Source organism: Martes martes, assembly GCF_963455335.1.
Source record: "Martes martes genome assembly, chromosome: 17".
Taxonomy (NCBI): Eukaryota; Metazoa; Chordata; class Mammalia; order Carnivora; family Mustelidae; genus Martes; species Martes martes.
Genome location: NC_137905.1, coordinates 44,603,743 through 44,620,046, shown reverse-complemented (window position 1 = coordinate 44,620,046; position 16,304 = coordinate 44,603,743). Strand labels below are relative to the sequence as shown.

The window sequence follows — 16,304 nt, the reverse complement described above, 5'->3', positions numbered from 1 at the left end:
TTTGCCCTTCAGACGAGATCAGACATTCCCTCCAGCCCTGCCCCACATCCACCCTCAGATCCCAGTGGGTCTTCTCTCCCTAGGCCTTCCTCTAGCACAATCCAGTCATTACTTTCATCATTCTTTGCCTGCTGTCTCCCTGGTACCTGGTCAGTGTCAGCACAGCAGGGGCCCCACGTGCCCGCAGCTCCCAGCAGGCAGCCGGGCACACAACGGGCCCTCGCTGTGCGAACAAACACGGGGGGATCCGCTATGAAGGACTGGTCAAGTGGAGCCAGGGGCAGCTGTGGAGCCGGCTTGCCTGCCCTCGAGGAGCCGCAACTGCGCACCAGGCTGTCCCCATGGCTTACTTAGCCCAAGGAAGAAGACTAATGACGGTGGGAGCACAAGGCTGGTGGGTGGCCTGGGGCCAGGGGCAGTGCGGCCATGGCAGGAGGCGCGTGTGGGCCTCTAGGGCGCAGGTGCCCAGTGACCATCCGGGAACTTGGCTCCCCTGCCGAGATGGTGAGGTTGTGGGAGGGCCAGCAGAGCAGGACCCACGTGGGACTTGCACATCTTCTCTGTCTGGGACACTCTACCCCCGCTAGTCCTCCCTATTCTAGGAAAGTCCCTTCCACAATGGGGTCTGGCCCCCCATCTGGGCTCCCACATTCCAGGTGCTTCCCCCACCAGGGCACTGACCACTCCCCGCTGTCACTGTCTTGGGATGGGTTTGTCTCCCCTGTTTGACTTTGAGCCCTCAAGTCACTGTGGTGTCCCCAGCACTGCCTGTAATAGGCACAACTCTGGAGAAACATTCTGATTTTAATTCATTTTAGAACAATCCCCTGTAGTTCAATGACAGGAGGTTCAAGGTCTGCTGCCCCATACTGTCCTGAGGGTCCCATAAACATTAGCTCATTCAATCTTTACCATATCCCTACGAGGCAGATTATGTGATTTATCCCCCATTTTATAGACGAGGAAACTGAGGCCCAGACGTTCAGTCATTTGCTCAAGGCCACATAGCCAAGGCAAGGCAGAGGGAGGGCTTGAACCCTGGTGGAGGTCCGTTCTCTGGTCTACTGGCAGATGTTTCTTAAATCAACTCTTTAATTTTCCTTAAACTTGTCCAAGACGGTATCAGGGGATGGGCGGGGAACACTTTCCTAATACTCATTAAAGCAAACATATATCCATTTAAAAAAACACATTTTCCTCCTGTACCACCCAAATCACCTCGAGCACCCCATTTTGGGAAATGCTGTTCCACTCTAGAGCCTGGTTGCCTAGGAGAAAACTTCGGGAAGCAGCTTAATGAGTAGATAAGAATGATTTGCAATTAGCATCAATTGTCTGTATGCAAATTAAAGCTCCCAACCGCAGGGCCCTCTTTTGTAGTGGGCTCCTCTCCCATTTTATTCCCTTCATTTCTGGGTTCAGCAAATCCTTCTGGCAGACACAGGGTAATTTTACACCCACCCCCTGGCTTCAGCCACAGTCTCCTCCCCAGCCTGCTGCCTTTATAGCACAGATTTCAAACCCCTCCCGTTGCTCAGATTTACTAAGCTGGTCCCAGGCCCGGCACAGGACTAGGGGAGCTGAGGGCCGGGACCCCCGTGGCACCCAGGACTCTCCTGGCGCAGAGGCCTTCTGGATGGGTGCACTCTGACATTTGCCTCAGTGATGGCCTGACTGTCGTCTGTCTCCCTCAAAGGAGACGGGCGAGGACAGGGGTTGGGGGACGCATCTGCATTTGCTCAGTATCTGTCTGAGATACAGTATCTCAGTATCAGCTCCCACCCCAGCACCTGTGACCTAACAGATCCCTAAGAAAGATCTGTGAGTGAAACAAACGGATAAATTAATGGACGAAGGAGCTGGTCAAAAGTCCAAGAGTTCGGATGACTGAGAACCACCTGTTAGGGGAGGTGGACTGAGCCAAAGGCTAAGCTCACTGGGACTCGAGACCTCTCTGCCTTCACCCTTCGGGGCTTCTGACTCAGGGAGGTCGGGCACCAGGGTTGGGGGGCACCCACAATATGGGCACCCTCAAACATAGTGGTTTCCAAATCTGTCAGAACCACCGCTAAGTCATGAGATCATTTAAGGAAGTATCGAGATGTACTCCCATTTTGAGATGTACTCCCATTCTCAACTGATGCGACTACCTCAGAGCGCTTCACACAAAAGCTAAGCATTGTTTGGGGCATATTTGCTTTGCCTTTTCACAAACACAGCTATTTCTGCAGAGACACAGACAAAATCCACTGTAGGTTGTGGTCAAGCCCTGAGGCCACTGCCTGGGTGCAGGAGTTCTGCGTGCACAAAGGCCGTAGGTCTGAGGGCCGGCAAAGGAGAGAATCAAAGGAGAGGACCCCCCACCCCGGCCCCTGTATCGGGGTCCTGGGCTGGCCCCTGCTTAGGTGTGGTGAGGAACGGAAGGAAGGCTGGGGCCTCTGGGGTCTGCACTGGGGATGGCAGCACAGGAATCCCTGCCTGGGGCTGCAGACCTCGAGGGGACACATGTGCCAGAACCGCAGGAGCCCCGTGAGGGCAGAACTGTTTTCCCACCTCTGTGCATTCTCCTGGGAGATGGTATGTGGCTTTCACCCGATGCTCAAGGCGTATGCAGTCTAGGCCCCAGACTGACCACTCAATGCCAGTTCCTTCTCACTTACTCCCCTGCCTGCCTGCCTCGCCACCAGTGGTTCTCAGAGCACGGTCCCTGGACCAGCGGCATCACCATCTACCAGGGACTTAACAAAATGTGTATTCTCAGGCCCCACTCTGACCTACTGAATCAGAAACTCTGGACTGGGGGCGCCTGGGTGGCTCAGTTGTTAAGCGTCTGGCTCTGGCTCGGGTCTTGATCCCAGGGTCCTGGGATCGAGCCCCACATCGGGTTCCCTGCTCGGCAGGAAGCCTGCTTCTCCCTCTCCCACTCCCCCTGCTTGTGCTCCCACTCTCGTCGTCTCTCTATTAAATAAATAAATAAAATCTTAAAAAAAAAAAAAAGAAAGAAAGAAACTCTGACTGGGGTCTTGCAGTCAGTGCTCGACAGCCCTCCAGGGGCTGGAAGGCTATAAACCGTGATGTCTCAGACCTCCTCATGACCACCTGCTTAAAGGCCTATGGCAAAGCTTTCGCTTTCTCCAGAGAAAGGGAGCTACAAGAAGTGATCCTCCTCTGTTTTCTGGCCCCATGCCCCCCATGGGCACCACGGAAACACCAGACAAGGAAGCTGCAGCTAGCAGGGTAAGAATAGTGAAACCGAAGACCCAGGGTCCAGGCCTTGAGGCCCTCCCTGAGCTGCAGTACCAACCTGGCTCTGCCCTCTGGATTTCCCATCAGGGGCCTGTGAAACCTCTATTTGTTTAAGCCACTGTGGGTCAGATGTCCTGTTACCTCCAACCAAAGGCCCCCCTAACATGTACAATTATCCTCAGAAAGCATAAAACTACTAGTTTCAAGCAGACAGAGACCGAGGGTCAGAATGAACCAGAGACAGATGAAGAAGACAACCAGGGGGTTCTTTCCCTCCACCCAGGGTATGTGAGGGCTGAAGGACGGGCAGTAGTGGGTGGTCCATGAGCCTCCCTACTTTGGAAGCAAACTAGTGTGTAAGCAATCCGCCTACGACCCTGTGTGTAGGGAGGGGAACCCCACTGTCAGGACTGGTGGTCAGGACTCCCTGAAGGACCGGGGTAGGGAGCAGTGCCTTACCTAGGCTGCCTGGGCGGGTCGCGGCTCCCCCCTGCCAGGCCCGTCGGGGTGCTGGAGCCTGAGGAGTATAACTTCGGGCGGTAGCCCTTGGTCTGGCCAGCAACCACAGGAGCTGGTGAGACCTCCCGCCGTCTGTCTGCGTGGTGGGACCGCCCGGCGGCCTCCCGTCCGCCCCCACAGAGGCCCATGGTTCCTGGAGGCTTGTGTGGCTTGGCCTGCCGAGGAACCTTGGCCAGGGACATGCAGCTGGGGCTAGAGGTGTAGAGGGTGGTGTCAATGCCGCTGTCGCTGGAGCCCCCCTTGGAGAGGGGGTCTTGCTCTGGCTCCAGGGGGTCCAGGGGGTCCAACCAGCGGTCATCGCTGTGGCTGCTGGACGCGTTGCTGGAGAGGGTGTTGCTGCTGGAGTGACTGGAGTACGGAGGCTCCCCCTGGAAGGCGAGACAGTGTGTCATCCCAGACTCCACAGCCAGGGCACGGACCTCCCTTCCCGGTGTCCTCTCCACCCCTAAGCTCTGGCTCCCACACTTCTTGGCCATGGTACCTTGGGTGAGTGACAGAGCTCTCCCATGCCTCAGTTTCCACATCTGTAAAATCGGGCCATTGATAACCTGCCCCGTGGGCCTGCTCAGAGGCATCGCGACATCACGTGTGCAAGGTGCCGCCCATAGCACAGGCTCAACCCACACAGCTGTGCTCCCGGCCTTCTTCCCTCCCGGATCCACCTGTTCCCCGCCTCATTAAGGCATCTCCATCCTGTCAGCCACCCCAAGCAGGAGCCCTGGAGTCACCCTGGACCCTGCTTCTGCTCTCACACCCATGTCCAGCCCCACAGCAAATCCTGTGGCCTGCGTCTTCAAAGGGGACCCAGGACCCGCCACCTCTGGTCCTCCTTGGCTCCACCCCGGGCCCGTCCACCACCACCTCCCACTGCACCACGGCAACAGCGTCCCCGCTGTCCTCCGGCCGTCAGTCTGTTCTCTACATAACAGCCGGAGGGAGGCTGTGAACACCTGCCCCGTTTCATATCCCTTCCCTGCTTAGAACCTTCCTGTGGCTTCACTTCACTCACAAGAAGAGCCAGAGTCCTCCCCAAGACCCTGCGCCATCTGACCCCATGTTCTGGCCTCTAACCTCACCTGCACCCTCTTGCCTGATCCCTCTGCTCCCAACAGGCCTCCTGACTGTTCTCTGTGTGGGTCAGACCTACCCCCACCTCAGGCCTTGGCACTGGCTGCTCCTTCCGCCTGGAACGCTCTTCCTTCGGGTGTGTTCGTGGATTGCCCCCTACTTCACTCAGGGCTTCATCATCACCCAGAGGCCCTCAGTGACCACCTCACCCTACAGCAGCAGTGCCTGATGTTCTCTTTTCCCTGAACTGAGCTCTGTTTCTCTCTCACAGAGAAGACCAGCCCCCGGTGTCACAGAACGTATGTGTTCATCTGCTTCCTGCTCACTGCTCCCACTGGGAAGTCAGCTTTGTGAGCACAGGCGCTCACCTGTCCCCTCCAACACCATGGTCCCGGGGCCTGGCACGCGGTAAGTGCCCACCGAACTCCCGCTGAATGAAGGGATGCAGAGAGACTGCCGAGGGCTCACCAGAACCACCTCCTCTGCCCGGGCACACAGGACTACGATTGCCAGCCTCCCCTGCACTGTGGCATGGCCACGTGATGGAGTGTTCATATGCAATGGCCAATGCAATAGAAGCAGAAAGGATTTATACCATTTCCAGGTCTGGGCTATAGAGACTTTCACCTGATCCTCTCTTCTTCCCACCCAACCTGCCAGAAAGAGGCAGGGTCCCGGCAGAAGGCTCTGAGGCCCCGAGGACAGCGAGCCTGGGTTCCAGAATCGCTGCGTGGAAAGAGGCTCACTGGCTGGTTCCAGACCTCTGCTGGAGTGGAGGAGGTGAAGATGGAGGAAGTGGTCACGTGTGGCGTTCAGAGGCCCACACCCCGTGACACCGCCCAGCCCACAGTGGTCAGGGAGACCAGGCAGCCGGCTCCTGAGGCCATGGCTCCCCGGGATTAGGCAGGTGGGGCCCAGACTCACTTTGGAATGCCTGTTGGGGGAATCTTTGCCTGTTGCGTCCTGCCTGGAGGCCTGCTTGCTCCCGCTGCTTCCAGCCATGGCGGAGAGCCGGGCCTGGGCGGGCACATGCCACAGAGGCTCTGCAGGAAGACAGGAGACACATCAGCGGTTAGAGGTGACTCAAGCCCTGGCCTGGGTCCATCTGACGAATCTGGCCCTAAACATGGTCCCACCCCCTCTGCCAGCCTGTCTGCTCAGCTCCCACAGGATCAGGGCCCCATCAACTTATGTCCTGGGGTATAACAATACTCAGTAATAAAATACTTACTAAGCACTTAGTACGTGCCAGACACTATCCTAGAGCTTCACATGGGTTAATTCGTTGAAGCCTGAGGACCATCCTCCATCGTCACTGCCAGAGAAGGTTGAGCACATTTTCATCCTTACTGGCCATTTGAATTTTCTACTTTGTAAATTACCTGTTCATTTCCCTTTCCTCTTTTTCCATGGGATTGACCTCTTTTATCCTATCGGCAAGTAGTGTTCTTTATGTACACAAGGTAGCAATCCTTTGCTGGTTAAATGGGCATAACTTATTTTATTAAACAAAAAGGGAATCACATTGTCCTACAATGTGACTTCTCCCTTTACACTATACTTACACTTGCTTTTCACCTTACAGCCTCATAATATTATCTTCATGTAACCGGACATAAAGTTACATTGTTTTTAACGGCTGTACAGCATTCCATCATGTGAATGGACGCCATTTTTTAAAAATAATTTTTAAAGACTTTATTTATTTGTCAGAGAGAGAGAGAGTGCACACAAGCAGACAGAGTGGTATGCAGAGGCAGAGAGAGAAACAGGCTTGCCAATGAGCAAGGAGCCTGATGCAAGACTCAATTCCAGGACCCTGGGATCACGAGGGCATCACCCTGGGATCACCCGAGCCAAAGGCAGTGGCTTAACTGACTGAGCCACCCAGGCATTCGTGGACGCCACTTTTTTTTTTTTTTTTAAAGATTTTATTTATTTATTTGATAGACAGAGATCACAAATAGGCAGAGAGCCGGGCAGAGAGAGAGAGGGGGAAGCAGGCTCCCTGCTGAGCAGAGAGCCTGACGCAGGGCTCAATCTCAGGAGCCTGAGACCATGACCTGAGCCGAAGGCAGAGGCTTTAACCCACTGAGCCACCCAGGCGTCCCGGGATGCCACTTTTTAAACCAGTTTCCTACTGATGGACATTTAGGTGGTTTTTAATTCTTCCTTACAACACTGTTAGGGTGGCCCTTGAGCAAGTGTGGGACTGTGCTGGGACAGAACTCCACAAGTGGAGCTGCTGGTTCCAAGGTAAAATAGGTTTAAATTCGGGACAGCTGGTGTGGGTGTAAATGAGTCTACATTTCCAGGTAGTCAATGTGCCTCAACTCAGCAACTGACCTTAAAAAAAAAAAAAAAAAAAGTACAGCTCCAGGGGAGAACTGGTTAGTATCTACCAAACACAAATGCATGGACAGAGGACTGGAGCCTTGGTGGTCTGACCCCACAGCCCACACTTCTGATCACTGCTATATTGAAAATAATGGTAATAAAGATGATTATATGCACATGACCTGTGCTAGGTATTACCACAACTGCTTTGCACACATTCCCTTACTAAGTCCTCCCAGTTATACCGCTGGGTGGATATTACATCACTTCTAAAAGATGAAGAATGTCAAGACCCAGAGAGGTTATATACCTAGTCCAAGGTCACACAGAAAGGGCCTCAGACTTGTGCTATCCACCTCTGCACCCTTTCTGTGTTTCCCCAACAAGGACAACACTGGCAACGATGGAGAGTACATGCTTCCAAAACAGGAATCATCATTGTCTTAATGATGGGCTGGGGCCTGTGCTGAGAGGGCTGGGCAGGGGTGATCTCACTGGGCCCCCAAATCATGCAGGAAGGAGAGACAGTTAGGGTGTCCACTGTAGAGGAGGGACTTGAAGCCGGGACAGATGAGGTCACCACTGAGGTCACGTTTGCTGACTCTGAACTTCCCACAGGGCCTGTTGGAGCCTGAGCTCACGAACACATTCTGCTGCCTCCAGGCAGCCCCAATGCACTGTGGGCTCAGGTTCCTGGCCCGGAAGATTCCTGCTCTCGGTGCGCTGGGTGGGGTGCTCAGGGCCACCTCAGAGAACAGCCTGGTTGGCACAGCCAAGGGTATCCTGCCCGCGTGGTGGCGGGGAGACTGCCCGCTTTGTCCACCTTTGCCACCTCCAGAGACGGTTTTCCTCTGTGGAGCATCCCATAGGCCCAGGAGGTACTGGTTTCCTGGGAGGTGGCCAGATCATGCCGGAGACCACGTTTTCTACAGCCAAGCCTGCAGTAGCTGTATCCAGCCTCAACTCCCACCTGTTACACTGGTGACTCCCATTCTCCCAGACTACTCCTGGGAGAAGACTGGCTCGGACTACTCCTGACCTCAGACTTGTCTATACAGCTGCCTCCCAACACCTCCTGCTGAACATGGCCAAAGCCAACTCCTTATCTCCCCCCAAATCTGCACCGCTCACTGTCTTTCCTGTTCAGTCCTCGTGGCTCCCCTGCCTCCCATATCCACGTAGAAGATCAGGAAATTCTGTCAACTCTACCTTTAGAACCTGCCCATCTCCCTCACCCACACCCCCACCCTACAAGAATCTGTAGCCAGAAGGCCCCTGTGAACACCCAAGTCAAGTCCCATCCCTCCTTTGCTTGGAAGGACCAAGTCCCTATCCCACTTTGAGCAAAGGACAGAGACCTCCCCACAGTCTCTGGCCCTGTCACTTTCCTGACCTCAGCCTCTGTCACCTCTCCAGCCACAGGCCTCATTTCTGTTCCTCCTATACTCACGGCTACCTCGGGATACCTTGACTATTCTCTTTCCCCTGAATCTTCTCCTCCCAGCGGACTCCTTTGCATTTTTCTAACCTCACCTGAAATATGATTTGCTCAGAGATTCCCCCAAACCCTGACCATCTCTCTCTCAGCACTGTATTATAGTTTCCACTTGTTAGCATTCCTGGGGCTCATTTATCACTGTGTGCCCGTCTGTTGTCCGTCTCTCCACCAGCCTGTTGGCTCCAAGAAGGAAGGGAACGTGCCTTTCTGGCTCCCACTGTGTGTCCCTGGTGCCCAGTCTGGTGTTTATAATTAGCGACATGTCAAATGAACGGAGGGATGAGGGGCTAGATTCCTTCCCTCCTGTGCTGTCCCGGGGCCTCCGCTCTGCCCTTCACAGACCCTGGTAACTGAACCCTTCACTGGTTCTCTGGACCAGCCCCTGGTGACCTCCTGGCTCTCCTGCTGGAATGACTCCCCCCTAGTCATGCTGGGCAAGTGATAGATATGAATTTGGCTGACTTGGGGCAGCTGGTGACTCAGGGGCCACCTTCCCAGCCTGGGTGCTCTGAAGCTAGAGAAATGTTGACAGCCGGCAGGTTAGGGGCCATGGGTGGTGTCTGTGCACACTGGGGGCTGAGGAGTTCTAGTGCCCAACAGGTCCTGGTTCCATCTCAATTATGGAGCAGAGACCTCGGACCAGTGACTACCTTCCAGGGCCTCACCTTCCTCACTTCTAAGATGGGGCTGTATCAAGTACCCACTATGTCGTGTTCCTGAGATGATTAAATAAAAGGGCACGGGGAGGGGCACCTGGGTGGCTCAGCGAGTTAAGCCTCTGCCTTCAGGTGATGATCTCGGGGTCCTGGGATCAAGCCCTGCATCGGGCTCTCTGCTTGGTGGGGAACCTGCTTACCCCTCTCTCTCTGTCTGCCTCTCTGCCTACTTGTGATCTGTGTCTGTCAAATAAATAAATAAATATCTTAAAAAAAAAAGAAAAAAGAGGGGACAGGGACTACTGAGTATAGCACCAGGCATCTAACAAATATGCAAAATCATACTGCTGTGCCTATGATTACTGTCCTCTGATCTGGGTGATTCCCCATGTCTGTCATGATGGCTGGTGCTCCCCAGCCTGAACTGCCTTTTCTCTATGTCTTGAGCAGTTTCTAGGCTTCATGATGATTTCTAAACACAGACTGCCCTGATCCCTGATTCCTGTGCGGGGGGCGGGGGGGGCTGCTATTTTTTTTTTTTTTTAAAGTTTTTATTTATTTATTTGACAGAGATCACAAGCAGGCAGAGAGGCAGGCAGAGAGAGAGGAGGAAGCAGGCTCCCCGCTGAGCAGAGAGCCCGACGCGGGACTCGATCCCAGGACCCTGAGATCATGACCTGAGCCGAAGGCAGCGGCCTAACCACTGAGCCACCCAGGTGCCCGGGGGGGGGCTGCTATTAAGTTAACTTGTAACAGAATCCCAAGGAAGTGAACAGGGAACCAAGCTCTAAGAAAGGGGAGAGAAGGGAAGGACAATGGGGAGCTTCCGTGACACCCTATTTGGGTAAACACTGGAAAAATGTCCTCCCCGTTTTGGTGTCATGAGACCACCATGGAACACTCTTCTTTTTCTGAAAGGGGTGGGGAAAAAGAGATGCAGACCCGTGTGTGCTGCAGCAGAGAGCACAGAATGGTGGGCAGTGGCAGTGGCGGACAGGGCCGTACCGAGGGAAGCAAGCCAAGTCTGCAGGCCCCAGAGCAGAAGGGAGAGCGAGGTCGGGAGGGTGACCTGCTTGCCTGAAGTTCAACAATTTTCCCTGGTTGAAGGGAACCACAAGGGTTGGGGTTCCAAGGAATTCCCAGGCCACTAATCCTGGGACATGCAAACGCTTCCCTGCCCTGAGGGAGCTGGTGACATGCTGACATGATCATCCCCCTGGGCTGCCTGGAAATTCGCGAAAGTCTAAGAGGACAGCTCCATGCCTCCCCCCTCTAATGTCAATGCTCTTGGATGCTTCACTTATTTCCTTTCTTTTGAACCCACCCACTCATCTAGTAGTTCTCAGGCTTCGGTCTACAAGTTTGTTGTGTGGAATTATGTCGAATCTTCATCAAAGTGTACATGCTCACGATTAATCATCACACAGAGCAGCATAAACAGACCGAGAAGATGCTCAGTCTCATTGAGCACCAGAAAAGCGCACATTAAAACCACAAGGCAATGCCACTAGGCGCTCATTTCTAGAATGGCCAAAGTGAAAAGGTCAGTGAGGACATGGGGCAACTCAGGCGCTCCTGTCTCTGGTGGGAGCATGACATGGTTTGTCACTCTGGGAAAAGGTGCGGCAGCTTCTTGGAACGTTCAGCATGTGATCCAGCCATTCTGCTCCCAGGCAGACACCCCACCGAAGTGTGATTCGAGAATATCCCCGACAGCACCATTCTAAGCCATCCCCAGCTGGAAACGACCCAAACGTCGATCAACGCCAGCACGGATTAATAAACTGTGGGTTGTTCATATAATGGGATACACCTCGGAAATTGCACTGTTCCACACAAGCACAAGGCCGACGATCGAGAACGCAACCCTGAGCGACAGAGGCCAGACATGCACACATGATGCATCTAGCCAGTGGGGGTTGGCTTCATATATGTGAAATGCAGAATGAGGCAGAACTAAGTTTGGCCGTGAGAAGCCAGGCAGGGTGGCCTCTGGGGGTGCTGACTGGGAGGGGCCCGGGGGGCTTCAGGAGGCTGGCTGAGGTGGGCCTCTCGCCCGGGGGGTGGGGTGTGGGGCATTCACTCTGGGATGCGTTATCCCCACTGCACGCTGAGGACCGGGGCTCTGGTCTCGGCATTGGCCGTACAGCCACGGCAGTGGGAAACGAGCACAAGAAGCTTTATGTAAGGAAAATCCTCAGAACACAGTTGGTTCTGCTCCCCTGACAGCTCCGCTTTTAGTCCATTTTCAGCTGTTTCCCTGGGAGGTCGCCACCTCCGCACCACACATCTGCACGCGGGCTCTCGAGTGAATGCCATCGGCCGATGCCCTGTCTGGATGGAGGAGGATCGGGCTCACAGGTCCCTGCTGCTTTCTCAGGTGACCTCCCTAATCTCGTGTGTGGCTCCAGCGGCTTCCTCTTGTGTTCTATCCATTGCTGACAGGAGGAGGGGTGTCCCCTGGCGGATGGGAAGTGGTCCCGCTGGGCCAGGCGGACAGGCGCAGCTGGCCTGGGGAGGCCCTACCTGGCTTCTGACGCTCCATGGTGCTCTCCTGGCTGGTCAGGCCGCCCGAGGAGGAGTCGCCGCTGGACATCCCATCGTGGCTGAAGTGGGGGTCAAAAGACAGCAGTGGGTGTGGGGCGGCCCCATACCTGCAGGGGAGTGAGAGGCAAGCACAGGGTGAAGGGCTGGCGTGACAAAAACCACCTGAGCTGCAGACTTGCTCGCTGGAGGGTTTTAAACACACTGGAGGCTCCGCGTGGAGGGGAGGTTAGATGAGTAATCCTGGAAACGTGCTATTAGCGGAGGGTCAGGAATGAGTCTCGCCTGGGAAGCGTGCCAAGGAACGCGGGCGATGCGGGGTCCTCCGGGGAAGCAGGGGCAGAAGCCACCAGGGCGGAGGCCCTACCCACAGCTTCCTCAGGGGGCTTGTTTCTTGGCTGTGAGTCGGGGTGAGCTATTGTTAGCAGCCCCGCCTCACAGGCCTGTCTCGGGGCCGAAGCATCTGTAGGCACAGGAGGCCTGGCCCCTTTCTCAGCCGGGGACAGTCCCTTCCCAGCCCTGAGCTGCAGTCTCCCTCAACTGTTGAGAGGCAGTCGAGGTAGGCCTTTCCTCAGAAGACCGACCCTAAGCCCGAGGCTGACGCAGACACAGCTGTGACAACTGGCCAGTGGGCCGGGACTCTGTGCCTGTCCCTCTGTTGGAGGAAGGAGCCGTGGGAGAGAAGCTTACACTCGGGCTCCAGAATGAGGCAGAGTGGGGCTCGAACCCCAGCTTCAACCGTTCCTAGCTATGTGACCTTGGTCAGGCAAGTGCTCGTTAGTCTGAGCTGCAGTTTCCCCTCCTGAACAATGGGATAATGACATCTTCTACTTCACAGGATTGTAGGCCAGATGAAATACTGAAGTTATCTCCTGAACATGCATTCTCCCGGAGGCTGGCTCTGTTCACCAGCAGGGAGGGCTGAGATCTAGGGGAGAAACTGGCAGAGGGCAGAAGGCTCTCCCTGCGCTTCCATACCCTGGAGTGAATCCCAAGGGCGCGTCCAACATCCATTCTGCCTCAGATCAGAGCTGTCATGACTGATACCCTTCTCCCTGCCTGGGTTGGTTCAGAGACAGGCAAAGGACTCAATTTGGCTAATCTGACGCAAGAGCATAGAAGAGCCATGATGACTCTCAGAAAATACACCTGGCCCTCCCTCTGGCAAGCACACAGTGGGACCGCACTTCCAGCCCCTTGCGACGCTGGTCTTGTCAGGAGCTGTGAGGAAGTGACGTGGAGGCGGTGGCTGCCCTGGCAGCCGGGGTCCCAAGGGGTCCCCTGCCAACCAGAAGTGGAGCCGCCTCCAGTGTGGGTGCGAGACACACCTTGGCTGATCTAAGCCACTGATGTTTTTGGGTGTTTGTGACCGACACGGGACGAGGGTGCTGGGAGGGCTTCCAGGAAAAGTTTCCCGGGTCCTCAGAGAGAGAGGATGAGGAAGGACAGCTGCTCTTCTTCCCCCAGGTGTCGCTGGGGCCAGACAGAACACCACGAGCTGCCGCTGCTCTCCTGCCGCCAGCCTGAGGACGTGGCTGCCGCTGAGGGTGGGAGACAAGAGGTGGGAGGGATGGGGGCCTTGATACTGTGGCCGGAATGCCAGAGCCACCCTTCCCGGAGCCTGACCTACTTCTGAGACTCCTTTTCTGGGAGAGAATACACTCGTATGGTGTTGGAGCCGGCCGGATCCCAGCTATGTGCAGTCAGAAGTGCCCTACTGACATAGGCCTTGGACCTCAGAAGACTTATTAGCAAGGCTCCCATTAATAGAGCTGGCTTTGTGATTTCTCATTCGGTTCCTTCTGTCTATACTTGCAACTCCAGGGTGGTCCTGCCAGCCTCAAGGCGGGGCTGTTTCCACAAAGACTAACTCTGAACCCCTAGGCTTTGTCTCCTGGGCAGCGGGGGAGGGGGGTTGGGGGGGCAGGAAAAACTTATTTCTCCCCACCTGCCCAAACCCTGACCTCTAAGTCCTCCAGGGAAGGAAGACAGGGCCAAAACAAGAAAATGCACAGCTGCGCACAATACTGACTTATCGCTCGGCCGACTGCTGGTAGATAATGGCGGCCCCAGTCGCCATGTCAGGGAATTCAAGGGTCGACGTGTTTATTCCATTTTCTTGAGATGTCTGGATCAAATCCTGCGTGCCGAAGGAAAACCATCGTGACTGCTGGGGTCAGCCGGCACAAGGCTTGAGTGGAGGCTCCCCCAGTGTCTAGTCCCCGCTTCTGCCTCCATAACAGAACCCTAGCTGTATCCGGGGCCGCAATGTAACCGGTTAACAGACAGCATTTTCAGGCTCTCCTGCAGTTCTGGCCATGGAGATGAAAGCGTCATGTGTGACTTCCAGGAAATATCTGCAAGTGTGCTGTGGGTGCCTTTGCCTCATCTCCTCCTCAAGGCTGAAGCTCCAGCAGCCACCGTGAGAGCAGGGATCAACAGGCCAAGGACGGCAGAGCTTGGGTGAGGGAGCCCAGGGCTCTGCCAGCATGTCCTGTCGGAGTCACTGTTTTCTCTCTTAGGCAGCTACACCTAATCCTAACAACAGACTGTCTGTACCTGGAAGGGTTTCACCAGGCTCTACCGCTCAGCTACTGTCCTGCATGAAGACAACCTGTATTTTGTGCAATTGCATAATTCTCAAACGAACCTTGTGAGCCTGAGGGAAACTGACTGGCTTATGCTGCCCATTCTTTGGGGGTGCAGATACGTCCCCATTTGGGGCCATTTCGATCATAGCGAAGGCATGGACATCAGACTGGAAATCTGGACCCGTTCTTTATCTCAGCATGCACGGCTCTGGGCAAAACCCCCAGAGGAAAAGACCAGAGCTGTCCTCAAGCTCATCTGAGAAATGTTAATGTCTTCTATCTTTTCTTGGAAGATGACACCACATCAGATATAAAGGGTTTGGGTTTCAGTGAGAAACTCATTGACGCTTCTGGCACCATCCGGGAAAAGCTGCTGTGCTTACCGACCCAGGCAGGCAGGCACGGAGTGCCTTCGGCTCAGCCTGCTTGGGCTACCAGGGTGCTGGCTTTGAGCACGGTACTTTGCTCTGTGGCCAAAGAGCAGAGTACCAAGATAGATGTGATGTGGGCAAGAGCCTCTCTGGAAGGGAGGGCTCCAACCTGCTCTGCCAGGCTCACACAGGGACTGATGGGACAACGCATGGGTAAATTCCCAGATGACGGGGGAGAGGGTGTATGGACGATATAGCCATGATGGGCCGCCACACCAACAACCATTAACCTTCTTGGTCTCTGCTGAGGAAGCCCAGGGTCCCCTGTGGTGGCCACCCCCCAACCATGCAACTTGAGTAAATCCTGACAGCTGAAGATAGTCGTGCGGGTCCAATGTGACCTGCAAGGGGATGGTTCAGGGGGAGGCAAAACGACCCAGCTCCCTTCCTCTTAGACATCAAAAGAAGCTCTTCCCTCCTCTTCTGCAGGGCACTGATTTTGCCTGGGGCACCAAGAGCCAACACGAGTCACTAGTGGAACCAGGTCCCTGAGGTCTTCCCTGAAGAATTCACCAGCCCTACAGCCGCTCCACCTGTGGACCTACTATGTGATGACACATTCCCTTAATGCCTCATGCCTTCTCGAGTTAGCTTTTCTGTCCTGCAGTCAAATGCCCCCTCACCAATGTACCACTCTATAGAGCTGGCAGAGAAAAAAGGGAAAGAAAAAAAAAAAAAAAGGCGGCCAGCCAGCTGGTCCGGTGAGCAAATATCTGGGGTCCAGTCCAGCCGTGCAGGCTTGCTGAGCTGGACGTGTTATTCTGTCCTAACGCTCCATGCAAAGTTCGGTGCTTTGCTCACTTTGTGAACAAGGGTGGCCAACTCCTGGGGACAGGGATGTCATCTGCCAGCCTCTGTCCCCCAGCCACCAGGACAGGTGCTCACCGGGCAGTAATGGTCATCAATGTTAAGAAGCATTTACTGTGTGCCAGGCCCAGTTCTGAGTGCTCTACAGGGTTTTCCTCCGTGAACATTCTCAGTGCTGCTTGGGGACAGACATTTGACATGGGAGCAAACTCGAGGTGCAGAGTGGTGAAGACACCGGCCCACGCTCATGGGGCTGCCAGAGGGCAGACCATCTTACCACCCGGTCTCCCAGGGAATCTAAGATGAGCCGTGGCACAGATTCTGTGCATACAGGCCCCCACAACCCTACAAGCTTGATGAATTTGGCAAGTAGCAGGCCGGCCGGAGACAGTAGGAGACAGAGGAGTCCCAAGCAGGGGGTGTCCGGGTTTGGGTGGGAATGTCTAGCTGGGCTCCCACAGGTTCCAGGATGGCATGGGGCGGCCGTGCGGAGGGGAAAGGGGAAAGGAGCTAAGACTAAAGGCCACTGGCATAGCCCCGGCCAGCTCCTGGGCCTCAAGCCACAGGCTGGTAACTGGCTGTAAATGACACTTCTGAGGTTGGAGGG

The 16,304-nt window shown here is 55.1% G+C and overlaps 1 protein-coding gene across 3 annotated transcripts in view; it reads right to left on the bottom strand.

Annotated features, from left to right (window-relative positions):
* SIPA1L3 (signal induced proliferation associated 1 like 3) overlaps positions 1–16,304 on the bottom strand; it is a gene marked incomplete at its 5' end in the record, with an annotated part of 100,459 nt that overhangs the window by 37,658 nt on the left and 46,497 nt on the right. For all 3 annotated transcript variants that reach the window (XM_080828059.1, XM_080828061.1, XM_080828060.1), the window contains 3 exons: positions 3,706–4,133; positions 5,758–5,876; positions 11,851–11,978. In XM_080828059.1, the coding sequence (XP_080684185.1) occupies positions 3,706–4,133; positions 5,758–5,876; positions 11,851–11,978 (675 nt within the window). The remainder of the gene's footprint in view (positions 1–3,705; positions 4,134–5,757; positions 5,877–11,850; positions 11,979–16,304) is intronic.